Here is a 16,648-nt window from a genome sequence, read left to right on the forward strand (position 1 = left end):
ACAGACGTTTAGTAGGCCTGTGCAAAGCGGCTAGTATTCGCTTCAGATTCGGCCAATTCAGGGGACAGAGATTCGATTTGGTGATCCCGAATGACATGGTAGGGGGATGACATGGTAGGGGACCTACAGATCGGTGGCCATCTGGGGGACAGTGATCACCTAATAATAGAATTCTTCATAAGACGTCGAGTGGGTAAGGTAACTAGTAAGGTGAAAGTGCTAGACTTTAGGAAAGCTGATTTCAATGAACTCAGGCGTTTAGTCAAGGACGCACTGCAGAGTAGGAGTTTTGAAGGGATGGGAGCCCAAGAAGGGTGGCTGTGCCTTAAGGAAATGATCCTTCAGGCACAAAGGGAGACGATCCCGATGCGAGGAAAAAGAGGGAAAGGGACCAGGAGGCTTCCTTGGCTGACCAGAGAAATCCAGGGCAGCCTAAGGGCCAAAAGGGGAGCACATAAAAAGTGGAAACAGGGAAAGATCACCAAAGACGAATATACCTCCTCTGCTCGCGCTTGTAGGGAGGCAGTTAGACGGGCCAAAGCTACCGTGGAGCTGAGGATGGCATCCCAAGTAAAGGACAACAAGAAATTGTTTTTTAGATATATAGGGAGTAAAAGGAAGGCCCAGGGAGGAATAGGACCCCTGCTAAATGGGCAGAAGCAATTGGTGACGGACAGGGGGGACAAGGCTGAACTCCTCAACGAGTTCTTTGCCTCAGTGTTCCTAAGCAAGGGGCACGACAAGTCTCTCACTGGGGTTGTAGAGAGGCAGAAGCAAGGCGCCAGACTACCATGCGTAGACCCCGACATGGTGCAGAGTCACTTGGAAGAACTGGATGCCTTTAAGTCGGCAGGCCCGGATGAGCTCCATCCAAGGGTACTGAAGGCACTGGCCAACATCATTGCAGAGCCACTGGCAGGAATATTTGAACACCTGTGGCGCATGGGCCAAGTCCCAGAGGACTGGAAAAGGGCCAATGTGGTCCCCATTTTCAAGAAGGGGAGGAAGGAGGACCCGGGCAACTATAGGCCAGTCAGTCTCACCTCCATCCTTGGCAAAGTCTTTGAAAAAATTATCAAGGCTCACATTTGCGAGAGCCCGGCAGGACAAATTATGCTGAGGGGAAACCAGCACGGGTTCGTAGCAGGCAGATCGTGCCTGACTAATCTAGTCTCTTTTTATGACCAGGTTACAAAACACATGGACACAGGAGGAGGGGTGGATGTCATATACTTAGACTTCAGGAAGGCCTTAGATACGGTATCCCACCCCATACTGGTGAACAAGTTAAGAGGCTGTGACTTGGATGACTACACAGTCTGGTGGGTGGCGAATTGGCTAGAGGGTCACACCCAGAGAGTCGTGGTGGATGGGTTGGTTTCGACTTGGAAGGGTGTGGGCAGTGGGGTTCCGCAGGGCTCGGCCCTTGGACCGATACTCTTTAATGTCTTCATCAGCGACTTGGACGAGGGAGTGAAGTGTACTCTGTCCAAGTTTGCGGATGACACAAAGCTTTGGGGAGAAGTGGACACGCTGGAGGGCAGGGAACAGCTGCAAGCAGACCTGGACAGGTTGGACAAGTGGGCAGAAAACAACAGAATGCAGTTCAACAAGGAGAAATGCAAAGTGCTGCACCTAGGGAGGAAAAATGTCCAGCACACCTACAGCCTAGGGAATGACCTGCTGGGTGGCACGGAAGTGGAAAGGGATCTTGGAGTCCTAGTGGACTCCAAGATGAACATGAGTCGGCAGTGTGACGAAGCCATCAGAAAAGCCAATGGCACTTTATCGTGCATCAGCAGATGCATGACGAATAGGTCCAAGGAGGTGATACTTCCCATCTATCGGGCACTGGTCAGACCGCAGTTGGAGTACTGCATGCAATTCTGGGCACCACACTTCAAGAGAGATGCGGATAACCTGGAGAGGGTCCAGAGAAGGGCAACTCGTATGGTTAAGGGCTTGCAGACCAAGCCCTATGAGGAGAGACTAGAGAACCTGGACCTTTTCAGCCTCCGCAAGAGAAGGTTGAGAGGCAACCTTGTGGCTGCCTATAAGTTCATCACGGGGGCACAGAAGGGAATTGGTGAGGTTTTATTCACCAAGGTGCCCCCGGAGGTTACAAGAAATATCCCCCGAGCTAGCAGAGAGCAGATTTAGACTGCACATTAGGAAGAACTTCTTCACGGTTCAAGTGGCCAAGGTCTGGAACGGGCTCCCAAGGGAGGTGGTGTTCTCCCCTACCCTGGGGGTCTTCAAGAGGAGGTTGGATATGCATGTAGCTGGGGTCATCTAGACCCAGCACTCTTTCCTGCCTATGCAGGGGGTCGGACTCAATGATCTATTGAGGTCCCTTCCGACCCTAACATCTATGAATCTATGAATCTATGAATCAATTCGGCCGAATCTGATTTGGAGATTCAGCTGCTGCCAAATCTCTAAATCTCCAAATCAGCCGGGCCCGTCCCCCCCAAAGCCCAGCAATGGCTGCCCCACCCACCCCAGCTGCCAGCACTTTGAAAAAAAAAGCCCCGACTCAGTGGGTGCTGCCAGGCTGGGGGGGGGGAATCCTCGCTTCCCCCCACTGCACCATGCTGTGTGGAGGGTTCTGTATGAGTCCCCTGACTCCACCCTGCCCCAGCCCCCCATGGCTGACCCGCCCACTGTGGCTCCGGCCCTTTAAGAAAAAAAAAACGAAAAACCCCCGTACTCACGTTTCCTGCCTGGTTGGTGGGGGGGCAATCCCCACTGCCCCCTGCTGCCCCTTGCTGCATGGAGGGCTCTTCCTCGAGCGCCCCAAAGCCCCGAGGCCACTGCAGGAGCAGTGAATCCTGGGGCTTTTCTCATTTTTTTTAAAGGAATGGAGCTGGCCTGGAGGAGGCACTTGTGGGGGGGTTCAGGGAGTGAGGGGGGGGTTGAGGGCTCATGCAGGACCCCCCATGTGCCATGGGGCAGTGGGGGGCAGCAAGGATTGTCCCCCCCTGCCCAGCAGCACCCAGTGAACACGGGGGGGGTTTAAATGCTGGGAGCTGTGATGGGCGTGGCACCTGTGGGGGGACTGGGGGAGCGGGTGGGGGTTGGGGGGACCCGGGGGGAGAGAGGGGGTCAGCAGGACTGGCAAGGGTCCCCTGATGGTCCCTTCCCCCAGCCCTAGTACTTACCAGCTCAGAGTCGGCTGCAGCTCCCTGCTGCAGCTATTGGGGACCGCCTGAATCGTCAAAGCTCTCCAAAACTTTTCCGAAGATTTGGAGACCTTTGAATCGATTTGGACCTTTAAATTGGTTCCCTGATTTGATTCAGATGCAGAAATTCAGCCACCGAATTGAGCCAAATCTCCTCCGAATCGAATCACCACCCGAAGCTTCACATAGGCCTAATGTTTAGGGCCCATGCTCTAACTTGTGGCACTTTACACAAAGTGCCATGAGTTAGAGCCCCCTCCCGCCCCCTTCCAGCTACCCAACCGCCTGTTGGGTCAGGGAAGGGAATCAAGTCTGCCTGCACCAGCCCTGGCCAGCAGTCACAGATGCTCCAGCAGCCTCTAAGAAGACTGCTGAACTGCCCCTCCTCACAGCCCTTCCCCCCTACCAGCTCTGGGGCTATCAGCAAGAGAGGGGAAGGAAGCAGCATGGAGCTGCCAGCTGAAGAGAGCACAGTGGGACAGAGACCCCTTGCCTTGCAGACCCTCCCAGCTACCCCAGCTGTGGTATTAGGGGGAGCTGGACTGGACCTATGAGATGAGGGGGCTCCTTTCCACTCTGCCACAGCCCCCAGCTCTGGGCATAACAAAGCCAAGCTGGCAGCTGCTGCTGCTGCTATCAAGAGGCCCAGGTAGGGGGTAGGGGAAGGACGCCCCCCTTGCCTTGCAAACCCAGCCCAGATCCCCCCCCAATACCTCAGCTGCGGGGTGCCCAGGAAGCAAGGGGGCTCTGTGTCACTCTGCTGCCCCCCACCCCTCCAGCTCCATCCAGGCAAAGCCCAGCCAGCAGCTCCCTGCTGCATCCTTCCCCTCTCTCCCTTCCCCTCCCTCCCTCCTCTGCTGACAGCCCCACAAAGGTGCTAAAAATTAACCCTTGAGGGTGCACAAGTTCTCTGAGGCACTCTGTTCTATAGTGCCTTCAGCGAATAGCTGATTTGACAAGGGTTAATTCTTCATGTGAACAGCCATTTTAAAAATGCTCTGCAGCCATACAGGTATGTTTTGTCATGGCTGTGAGGTGGGGTCCAATTGCACTAAAAATGTAACTTGTGTAAGTGCCCTATGTGGGAACAAGGAGTGGTAAAAATGGTCATGTATACAAAGGAGGACTAAAAGAATGTTGTGTATGAACAGAACTGATCTGGTGAGGTAAAGAAAAATCTATTGTGATGGGTTGTATCCTTTCCTCCATCAGCCCACTGATGGAAGCACCATGTTGCAGTAAGAGTGGCAGAACCACTTTGGAACTTACTGCTAGCCTCACTCATCCTTTGGCCCTTGAGCTGCCTCAGTCTCTGTCACTTCACCGGGAATTATCTGGTAAGACATGCTGTAGTATAAATATAGTATACCAGTATACTATACTTGTAGAATACTACAAATTGAAGAAATAAAGGAAACAACTTAGACACCAAAAACACTTAGGACTAAATAGAGGAGAAAAAACAGGAAGAGAAACAGCAGAAGAGAAAAAATGGTGAAAAACTGTAATGGAGAGTTTCCCATGTTAAAATTTGTGCCAGGCCATGTGAATCTTGGGAACAACCCTCTTTCTGTCACTTGAATAGCTTGCTGGTGCTAAACAGTTTTTTCAACTAGGCCACGTGTAGATGAAATGAGAGGTATGTGTGCACGACACTTTAAAGAGGGCTAAATGCTTTTGCACCGCTTTAATGGTGCCGGTGTTTGCACACTTCAGTGGCATATTGCGTATTAATTCTAGCCGCTGTAGGGAATTCATCGGCATAATGCACCTTAAATGACTTGGGGCACAGCACAATAAAACTTCTTCAAGGAGTTTTAGTTTGTTGGCCCTACAGCCACAGAGCAAAGCATCAAGCTCCATGCAGCTCCACAGCAAAACCCTGCAGGCAGCCTGACAGAAGCCCGGGAAAGCAGGCTCCGCACAGGAGAAGTGGTGAGCCTGATTTCCCGCCTCGCAAGCCTGCCTGCCTGCCTGAACTGCGCAGGGGCCTGCTGCTTCCCTACACAGTTCCCCTGGGACTGCCCAAGCTGGGTGCCTGTGGGTGGGTGCTGCCTGGGGTGGGAGGGCCTCAGCTGCCGCAGAAGAAAGCACCAGCCCCTCCCTCTAGGAAGCACTCCACCCGTCCTGCAGCTCTCCCTCCAATCCCCACCAGAGGCAGGTAAGTCAGTGCGGGGGGTGTATGACCTGGGGTTTAAACAGCCCTAAATTGAAGCAGTTTTTTTTTAAACCCACTGCTTCAATTTAGGCTCCCTGTTTCATCTACACATGCCCCTAATGTAGCTCTCCCTGATGGAGATGCCTCCATCCTTTTTTTGTTAGTGTACCTTACACCTGTCCAAGTCAAATTTAATTTGTCTGTATGCTGCTCACTCTCTCAAAGCATTTACCCTATGGGGAGACCCTCGCAATCCTTTGTACTGTCTGAAACAATTGTATGCCACCAGCAAACTATTCAAATGACAGGAAGAGAGATGTTCCCAGGATTCCTGGGGCCTGGGGCAACTTTAAAAAATGGGACACTCTCCTTTTCAGTTTTTTACCATTCTTTCTCTTTTCGCTTTCTATCTCTTTTCACCCATGCTGTTTGTTTTTTGACCGCTCCATGTCAAAAAGCATGGACTCAGCAGTAGCTGTTTCAATTAACAGTCATGCTGCATTTGCTACACCCACTTCATAGTATTTTAAACTGCTCTGTAAGAAAAAACAATTAATGTTAAAAAATGCTAACTTGACATTAACCTATTTCAAGTCTTGCTATCTATTCATTTTTACCAACTTGTTTGTACCCTGTCTTTTAATTTTTTTTCAAAAACTTCCCCCAAAAAAACCCTTCCATAAATCCTACCTGCACTATAATTTTTAATCATGCCAGCTCGTGGTTTAGTCTGGCATAGTTAAGAGTAGCACCAAACACAATCACATGACTTTACACTTTCCCAATATAAAACTGGGTGGAAATGTCTTTGGTAACATCCCATAGCTATTCTCCCCATGAAAGCTGTCTTGTGTTTACAGACTTACCATGTCTTTGTCTTCTGTCTGTTTAGTGTTTCTTGGTGTTGTGACTTGGGGCTGTTCTAACTGCCTCTGTCTCCTTTGTTTGTTGTTCTCTTTGTCACTGCACATCTGTTTTGGTTTTGGTTTGTTTAATTATATGTTATATTTGTACATGATTAATGATGTCTCTTTATTCTACCAGTAAAAAAATGAAAAAAATAAAATATACGAAACTTTTCACTGGTTCGGTGTTTGCAATTTATTGTTTTTCCCAACAGCCAATTTTCATACCACTGTACTATTAACTTAATTAGTATAGAATCCAGCCCAGTACGAAATAATTGATCCAACCAGCTATATAAGGCATGTATCTACCAAATGCTATGTGACTTTTCTTGTCCTATGGCAAACAAGTAACTATATGGATTTGGCTTCATCAGGGGTTTTTATTTTTTAGACGAGTGGCATAGCATCAAACAGTACCATGTTGTTCTTGCAAGTAACACTTTTGGGATCCTATTTCACACAATACCCTGAGGAATGGTCCTTTTTAAGGGTGCTGCATAATATTAGTGCTAAGTGCAAACAGCTACAAATGATTCAGAAGATAAACCCAAAGATTTCAAATAGGAATCCAAAAACATTTTGACCTGTGGTGTTGAGTTCTTTTCCACATAAGAATTTATTTATTATTTTTCTGCAGTCTAAAAATCAAGTGAAAGCTAAGTTCTGGCATTTTCTAGGGCGTGTCTTGATTCTAAAAAGGCTGAGAACCATTGGGTTAGACACACTAGACAGAAGACATGGGCTAGGGACACAAATTACACATAAACCAGTTTTATAGTTTTATAGTTTGTAGGGTTGGAAGGGACCTGAGTATCAAGTCCAACCCCCTGCCATGGCAGGAAAGAGTACTGGGGTCAAACAACCCCAGCAAGGTGTTCATCCAGCCTCCTCTTAAAGACCCCCAGGGTAGAAGCCAGCACCACTTCTCTTGGAAGTTGGTTCCGGATCCTAGCTGCCCTGACAGTGAAGTAGCACTCCTGATGTCTAGTCTGAATCTACCCTCTGCCAGCTTGTGACCGTTATTTCTAGTCACTCCTGGTAGTGCTCAGGGGAACAGAGATTCCCCCAGTGCCTGCTTGTCCCCTCTGACTAGTTTGTAAACGGCCACTAGATCCCCCCTCAGCCTTCTCTTGTGGAGGCTGAACAGGTTCAGGTCCCTTAACCTCTCCTCATAGGGCCTGCCCTGCTGCCCCCTGATCATGCAAGTGACCCTCCTCTGGACCCCCTCCACATTGTCCACATCCCTCCTGAAGTGCGGCGCCCAGAACTGGACGCAGTACTCCAACTGTGGCCTGGCCTGTGTCGCATAGAGGGGGATGATCACCTCCTTGGACCTGCTTGAGATGCATTTGTGGATGCATGACAAGCCTGGGCCAGAGCCTGGAAGCCTGGGCCAGAGCCTAGCCATGCCCCCCGCTCCCCCTGCTCAAGCAGTGAGCAGTGAGGAAAAGCCTGGGAGGGGCTGCTGCACCCCTGCCAGACAGATGCTGGCTGGGGTCCCATGCCAGTGGGCAAGGGTACAGAGGGCGAATTAAACCCCCTCCCTCCCTGCTTCGCCTCAGCATGCCAGCCAGGAGCTGGGGTCTGACCATGCCCCCTCCTCTGGAGCAGTGAGCGGGGGCGGGAAAAGCCTGGCAAGGGCTGTTTCCCCCCTCCCCCTCCAGACACACCCTGGCTGGGGACCCTGCAGGCCAGGGTGGGGATTTAAATCCCTCCTCAATCATACTCAGCGGCCTGCGGGGGCCTGGCCACACCCCACCACTCAGCTCAGCTTCCCTCCAGCCTTCTGGCCACTGCCCAAGGGAAGAGAGGGCTCGCTCTAGCGCCCCCCTGCCCCTTTCTAGCCTGAGCCACTGCTGGCATGTGGCTGCCTTTCAAGAATCAAAAGTGAATGTCTGTTCACTTGCTTCTCAGTTCAATCTATGCAGGTTAGACTAACTTGCAAAGATTGAATCGACTCAGGCTCAAGCTTTTTGAATGTCTGTACTTAGCTAAGAAAAAAAATCCTTGCACCATATATAATATAATCTATGTATAAGACAAGACAACAATGAGACACAGTCAGAAGCAGAGGGGGAAAAAGGAACAATGCTGATCAGCATAATAGGCACTGGTCTCAGCACACCAAGTGTCTAATAAATGGCCCAACAGCATAGCTTCCCATTTTAGGAATTTCTTGCAAATAAGCTTTCAACTATCTATTCTCATTTATGTGAAAAGACTTCAGGTTGCCCAGATTTTGGATGAACACATGCCCATGATCAGTCTTTCATTGTGGCTCATAAACTCCTGTTTCTCAATTTAACCTTACATTTATGAATGCTGTCTCTTATTGTTTTACTTTATTCTGAGTTCATAGTAACATAGTATAAGTACACTTTGGAGTACTGGTTCAAATAAACTTTGATTATAGGATCATAAAAATAAAACATCCCACATTTATGATTATAAAATGAAAGTTTCCTCTGTAACTTTTATAGGAAGGAAATAGTAATTCAATGGTGGCCCAATCATATGTTTCTATTTGGATGGTCACTTGGAAGATGCCAGGTGACCATAAACATCACCTGCACCATCATATTTAATCATGCCAGCTCATGGTTCAGTCTGGCATGGTTAAGTACCTCCATGTCCTGTCACTTTTTGCAGTGTACATGGGACAACAAAGTTTAGCACTACATTCGGAAATCAGATTACAGCTTAGCTTTACATGTAATTAGGGCAGGTTCTTTGGTGCCTGAATACCTTAACCTATCATATTATGAGTCAAAGATCTGCATCTGCTGCTCTGTATTGATTCAGGGACATACCTTTTATCTACTTGTTTTTGGATATCACCATCTTCTGCTGCTCCAAGAATGCAAGATCCTTTCCTCTAGCCTTGATAAACCCAGTTATAGACTTCTCCTATTCATTCAAAACACTGGGGTAATGGTCATATCCTTAGCCCCTCAATTTGGACATGTCACTCCTCTTTTCCCATCCCACCACCGTTCTTCTTCCCTGTCACACCAAATACAATATTCTCATCTTCACTTTCCATACCCTCCTTGACCTTTCCTTACCCTAGTGATCTTCTGTCATTCAGTGGCAAAAGATTATTTTATGACCAGTCAGCCCATGATGTCAATCTCCATCACCCATATGCTAAATTTTCAAATAAATACTTTTATGCTTTTTGCCATGCTGCACCTTAGGTTTGGTAAGAGCTCCCTGTTAAATATCTGCAAAGTAAGTTCCTAGCCCTTTAAACCTCGTTCTGTGATGCCTACAAAAACCTTGACAGAAGTTAGACTGCTGGTGTTTTAAGGTGACTGCCTACCATGCCAACTAATCCTGTCTCATTATTTCCTAGTTTCCCCTAATCTGCCTGTCTCTATCCATCTGTCATCTTTTGTCTCCCTCTTAGATCTGGGGTATCCAACTGGTGGTCCACAGGTCCCATGTGGCTCCTGACTCCTGCAGGGTTAACTGCAGGGTTAACCTGCAGCCCTCAGGCTTCTGGTCTGGGCACCTCTCCCCCCGCCACTTAACCCTCCAGCCCAGGCGGTTCCAGGAGACCTGGGAACTCCACACAGTGTGGCACTGGCACGATACAGCCACAGTTATGCCCACTGCATGACACAGCATGGCGGAGGCCAGAACGCACTTCAGTGTTCAAGGCATGGAGCACTGGCACAGTGCAGCAGGAGGGTGCCTGCCATGTGTTGCAGCAGTGGGAACGTGCCTGCAGCACAGCACAGCACAGCACAGCATGTGGCCCATGCAGCATGTAGCCCAGGGGAGGTGTGGCCTGCATGGTATATAGTCAAGGGGCATTTGGTCCCTGGCCACACAGAAACTGGACAGTCCTGACTTAGATCATAACCTCTTTGAAGCAAAGACAATTTTTTTGATCTACATCCAGCCCAATGTGTTCCTGGCCCCCGACTAGAACTCTGAGGCACTATGGCAGAAATCAATCAATCCAGAAGCCACTGAAGGCCTATATTGCAGAAAAAATGAGATTCGAAGGGCCTGCATGGAATAATTTGATACATCCAAACTCTACAGGGACCCATTCCACTGGAGTGTGATGTTCTGGGGCATGGTGGTTCAGGTCAGGGCATGATAAATGAGTCTGTGAATTTTACAAAGCCTCTGGCCCACAGATGTATGTACTAGAGGAACAGGCACATAAAGCTATGATTCCTGACTATAATCTATAGAATGTACCAATTTGATAAAACTGGAACGATATATTTGATGAAGCCTGTACAACTGAATGTGCTTTGGTCTGTGTCTGGGCGAGTATAAGCGTATGAATATCATAGGTTAGTGTCAAACTGGACATGCACACATGCAAGACAAGCCATTTGCTCGCACAAATACCGGTCAAGTAGGAACAGAGAGTGTGCCTTCAAAAGTATATGCATAATTGTGTATTTCTATCTTTGAAATTTCCATACTAAGTTGTATAATGTTATCTACATTCCTAAATCTATTTTAGGGAAACATTCTGGGCCATTTTATTTATATAAACTGTCCTGTTTTATATAAAAGTGGGCCAAAATTTTTCCCTAAAATAAATTTAGGAGTGTACCTAGCATTATACAAATGTGTACACAAATTTCAAAGACTGAAATGCACAATTATGCATATAGTGATTTACCTACTACTCATTACTATTTGATATCTATTACACAGGGATAACAATACCAGTTTCAAAGGGTACTGTGAGGATTGACTACTTATACTTTTTACGGAGCAACATAATGTTAAAAAAATCAACAAGACAGTTTTAAACTTCTCAAAATAAACAGTTTTTGTGGCATCAAAATAGGTCGGATGAAAACCAAATCATGTAACAGACAATTCTCCTTTGAGAATACTGTGCACATAGTTATTTAGGGCTCAGCAACTTAAGCGGAAATTGGAGCCAATTATTATCATTCAGAAGAATTCCAGTACCCTACAGGAAGTTCGCAGGATCAATTTTAAACAGTTATCCAAATTTCACCTTTCACTAAAATGAAGTTAAATTTCACTTACCAATAAAATGAAGTTAAATTACACTCATCTATAATCCACGTAAGATTACCATCAATATTTTTGAGAAAAACTATAAACAAGAATGATTTAGGATTCAAGCCTTTGACTGTAACCAAGTATAACTCATATTAAATATTCAATTATTTTTCATTTAGTCCTTGTAGCATGATTTTTATAAGAGGAAATAATTAGTTCAATAATGCCAGTATATAGTTCAGCTTTCAGGTTTCAAATGTTATACCGCATTTATTGTGGATTACTAACCAAACATGTGCTTCTTGGAAAATATTGTTTCTTTCTATTTTCTTTCCATGGATGGATAATTTGAACATTATCTTATATGAGAGGTTGTCAGATGACACCTCACAGCAAGCATATGCAACTCTATATCACTGTACTCAACCCTATATAGCTGCATCCCTATATAACTGCATCCTGTCCATGGGATGCGACAAGATTTATATTCATATGTCAGATTCTAAAGAGATGTTGTCAGGGGAAAATAAAGAACCTAGTTTAGCAATGTTGTCTCTCATTGGCTGTGTTAAAGAGAAAATATGTAAACTTACGTTATCTGATCCATACTACTACATTGGTACCGTACTATACTAACAACAGATTATCAAGATATAAAACAAGGTTTTTTAAGAAAATCTTTTTCAAACCTAGATTTTCTTCTTTTGATGTCATTAGTTGAGTTTTTAATACCCTGCTGCAGCCCAGGATCTTATTATACTAACAATAATAATATACTAAAATAAATGACACTGTGATTGCATTGTGGTGGGGTTTCCCCCTCCTTTTAAATCCATGCCCTTTCACGGGAGCAGGATAATTAAGATGGGAACCTGCCTTGGGTCTGCTGGGTTTCATTAAAAAGAAGATGAAATCTGGGAAAGTTGCAGTCGGGGTTGTAGGTAGGAGCAAGCCAAGCATCTTGAGAATGACACAGCTCATGATGTGCTCGCATTTGCTCATACAGGAGCTGCATCTCATTTGTTCCCTGGGAGTTGGGGGGGTGGGGAGGGAGAAAGGGAGATGGGTGTGTGTGTGTGTGTGTGTGTGTGTGTGTGCACGCACATGCGTGGAGGAGAGGGAGATGTGATTATGGTGTGTGTGTGTTTGTGCATTTGTCTTGGGGTGGGAGAGGAAGATGATGGTGTGTGTCTGTGTGCGGGAGAGTGAGATGGTGATTGTGGGGGGGGTGAGAGAAAAAAGATGATGATCGTGGGGGGGTGTCTGAGTGAAATTGTGATTGTGGTGTGTGTGGGGGGGGTGATGACCATGGCAGGGGAGGGGGAGGTGTCTGAGTGTGTGTGAGATTGTGGTGATTATGGTGTGTGTGTGAGAGAGAGACAGGGAAGGAGATGGTCATGGTGTGTGGCTCTGTCTGGTGGAGAGGGAGATGGTGACGTGTGTGTGTTTGGGGGAGAGGGAGGGAGATGGTGATTGTGGGGTGTGTGTGTGTGTGTGTGTGTGTGTGCACACGCACATGCGTGGAGGAGAGGGAGATGTGATTATGGTGTGTGTGTGTTTGCGCATTTGTCTTGGGGTGGGAGAGGAAGATGATGGTGTGTGTCTGTGTGCGGGAGAGTGAGATGGTGATTGTGGGGGGGGTGAGAGAAAAAAGATGATGATCGTGGGGGGGTGTCTGAGTGAAATTGTGATTGTGGTGTGTGTGGGGGGGGTGATGACCATGGCAGGGGAGGGGGAGGTGTCTGAGTGTGTGTGAGATTGTGGTGATTATGGTGTGTGTGTGAGAGAGAGACAGGGAAGGAGATGGTCATGGTGTGTGGCTCTGTCTGGTGGAGAGGGAGATGGTGACGTGTGTGTGTTTGGGGGAGAGGGAGGGAGATGGTGATTGTGGGGTGTGTGTGTGTGTGTGTGTGTGTGTGCACACGCACATGCGTGGAGGAGAGGGAGATGTGATTATGGTGTGTGTGTGTTTGCGCATTTGTCTTGGGGTGGGAGAGGAAGATGATGGTGTGTGTCTGTGTGCGGGAGAGTGAGATGGTGATTGTGGGGGGGGTGAGAGAAAAAAGATGATGATCGTGGGGGGGTGTCTGAGTGAAATTGTGATTGTGGTGTGTGTGGGGGGGGTGATGACCATGGCAGGGGAGGGGGAGGTGTCTGAGTGTGTGTGAGATTGTGGTGATTATGGTGTGTGTGTGAGAGAGAGACAGGGAAGGAGATGGTCATGGTGTGTGGCTCTGTCTGGTGGAGAGGGAGATGGTGACATGTGTGTGTTTGGGGGAGAGGGAGGGAGATGGTGATTGTGGGGTGTGTGTGTCTGAGTGAAATTGTGATTGTGGTGTGAGGGGGGGGATGATGACCGTGGGGGGGGGTGGTCTGAGTGTGTGTGTGAGATTGTGGTGATTATGATGTGTGTGTCTGTGTGTGAGAGAGAGAGACAGGGAAGGAGATGATGGTAGGGTATGTGTCTGTCTGGGGGAGAGGGAGATGGTGACGTGTGTGTTTTGGGGGAGAGGGAAGGGGAGATGGTGATCATGGTATATGTGTGTGTGTGTGTATGTTTCTGTGTCTGTGTGTGTGTGTGTCTATGGGAGAGGGAAAGGATGATCTTGGTGTGTGTGCGCCTGGGGGAGAGGGACGCAGGCAGACGGCGCCGGTGGCTATCCGTGCGTGTGTCCGTGTGCACCCGCCCGCGGGCCGGGGCGGCCCCTTACCTGAGGTGCAGGTAATGCACCAGCCGGGCTACCACGGTCACCATCCTGCCGGGCTCCAGCCCGCTGCGGCGCGGGGACAGCCCGGCCCGGCTCCCGGCGGCGGCGGTGGCGGCTCGGCCTGGGGCTGGGGCTGGGGCTGGGGCTGCGGCTGCGGCTGCGGCGCGGTGCCCCGCGCGGGCAGATCAGCGCCGCCGAGCCCGGCTCATCCCGGCCCGCGGCTGCAGCGGGGCGGAGCAGGCGCCTCTCCCCGCCCGCGGCGCCCCCGCGCCCACGGTCCGCCTGGCACTGCCGCGCCGGAGCAGCCGGGCAGGGCGCCGGAGCCGCCCTTCACCTCTGTCTTGCCCGGGCGCCGGTGCCCGCAGAGGGTCAGGGACCCCCCCCCCCCCACACACACACTTATTATATTATCCCGTATGTAAAAGTACTTCTGTGTTACAGCCTGCTTCCCTTCTTGAAGATCCCCAGAGAGAAGCAAAAAGTCTTAGGAAGCAGCCAGCAGATGGAGGGAAGTGATTATCCCCCCGCTCTGTCCTGGGGAGGCCACATCTGGAGCCCTGTGTCCCGACGACCCCCCTCCACCACACACACACAAACACACACTCTCCAGAAAGGATTTTTTTTGTTGTTGCAAAAATATTTATTTCCATATAGAGAGAGAGAGAGAGAGGTAGATACAGACATGTCTATATTATTTATTTCCTCATATAGATAGAGAGCACGAGAGAGAGGTGTAGATATAGATATAACTATATTATTTCCATATATAGAGAGAGAGAGAGAGAGTAGATATAGATGTAACTATATTATTTATTTCCACATATATATATATATAGAGAGAGAGAGAGAGATAACTATACTATTTATTTCCATATATATACAGAGAGAGAGAGAGCGATAACTTTATCTCTAACACTTTGCCAAGGGGCTCCTGTGGTTCACTTGGCAGATCAAAGCACGCTTTGACAGTTAAACCATTAAATGACATGGACAAGTTGGAGAGAGTCCGACGGAGGGCAGCAAAAATGGTTAAGGGCCTGGGGCCCAGGCCCTCAGTCTCCGGTGTCACAGAGCAGCAGAGGGTGGCAGCTGGAGGGCAGAGTGAGCTTTGCATATTGGCTTCTATGCTATCGCTTCTTGCCCTGTTGTGGGCTAAGATGAAGACTGATTTGGATTTAAATGGCATTGTGTAGTAGAGGGTGCACCCCTGCCCAGTGCACTGTGGACAGGATGCCCTATGAGTCTTGTAATTAGCTCCCTACTGGCCAGCTTCCAGTGGGAGGATGCCGGCTACATGTAGAGCCAACCTCAGCAGGGTGCAGGGCCCAGGGCAAATCAGCCCATGCAGGGCCCCGCCCCCACTCCAATCCTACCCGCCTGGGACCTGAAGAAGCTGCCACCATCAGCGGCAGGGGAGGAGCAGCATGGAGGGGGTAACGAGCAGCTGGATGCAGAGCCACTGCTCTGCCCAGCTCTGCGGGGCTCCCCAAAGTACGGGGTCCGCGGCAGTTGCCCCAATTCACACACCCCTAGGGACACCCCTGGCTACATGCTTACTTTATGGAAATAGGAGACTCCTCCCTAGCTTGCTCCTATGGCTGTTGGCTAAGGGCAAGTGAGACTCAGGGACATCCAAACCCCAGACCTCTAGGCTTTGGTCTGCATATAGGATGCCCACCAATGGATTTGGGAGTATCTGAAGCCCCAAGCTGCAGAGTCTGGGGTGGAAGATACTTGCTGGTTGTAGCACCACATAGGGCGTTTGAATGATTGAGTGTTGCTCAATAGAGAGGATTCAGAACTGATGTGGTTAATTTGACCTGGCATACAAAAAATTTTCAAAACAAAAAAATTGGCTTCTCTTCTACCCAGGAGAGCACGCAAAACACCAACAGACTCTCCCTATGCCTGAAGAAGGGTGTTTGTGCCCCAAAGCTTGCAAAGAACAATTTTTCCAAGTATTTAGTTGGTCTAATAAAAAATATCACATCTACCCAAAGATCCTTGTCTGCCTAGGTAGCTGCTGACAGATGTGGGAAAAAATGCTTTAGGGGAACAAGCAGCACGTGATCATAGGTGCCAATCTTTATTTTTGGCGGGAGGGGCCTAAGATGATGAACATGTGGAAAGTTTTATGGATTTTCAGGAGACAGCCATCTTCCTGATGGGGCCAGGGCTCTCAGGCCCCCATGTACTCCGCTCCTCTGAGTGCATTGCTTCAACCCAGTTTAGGAGCATCTGTATAGATTGGGCACTTCAGCAGGGCTTTTTGGTACTTTTATCTAAAGTTGATTTGAAAAAACCCTGCTAAAGCATCCAATCCATACAGATCTTGGGCAAGCCAGGTCCAACTAATGTCATGTCTCTTCTGGGCATGTGCTTGGTTCAGCGTGGGGGCAGGCCGAGTTTAAAGTAAAGCACTGTTTTTTGTTTGATTTTTTTTTTTACATCTGTAAGCAGCCATATGCCCAGGGTTTGTTTTTTTCCCACTGTTCTCTCACTTGCAGTCATGGAAAGAAAATAGAAAAAAGAAAAAGAAAATAGAAAGAAACATTTTCCAAGAAGCATGTGTTTGGTCAGAAATCCAGTTGCTGAAAGCAATAATAAACGCACTGTAATATTTTAAAACTTGAATGATGAACCATATGTTGGCATTATTTAACTTATTATTTCCTTTTATAAAAA

At 48.4% G+C, this 16,648-nt stretch overlaps 1 protein-coding gene across 1 annotated transcript in view; it reads right to left on the reverse strand.

Annotated features, from left to right (window-relative positions):
* The window catches only part of ARHGAP18 (Rho GTPase activating protein 18), a 175,826-nt gene extending 161,801 nt beyond the window's left edge, over positions 1-14,025 (reverse strand). Inside the window, exon 1 of the mRNA XM_059712931.1 lies at positions 13,967-14,025. Coding sequence (XP_059568914.1) covers positions 13,967-14,010 — 44 coding nt within the window. The 5' untranslated portion in view covers positions 14,011-14,025. The remainder of the gene's footprint in view (positions 1-13,966) is intronic.
* Positions 14,026-16,648: the final 2,623 nt, after the last annotated feature.

This window comes from Alligator mississippiensis, chromosome 1 (genome assembly GCF_030867095.1).
Source record: "Alligator mississippiensis isolate rAllMis1 chromosome 1, rAllMis1, whole genome shotgun sequence".
Classification (NCBI taxonomy): Eukaryota; Metazoa; Chordata; order Crocodylia; family Alligatoridae; genus Alligator; species Alligator mississippiensis.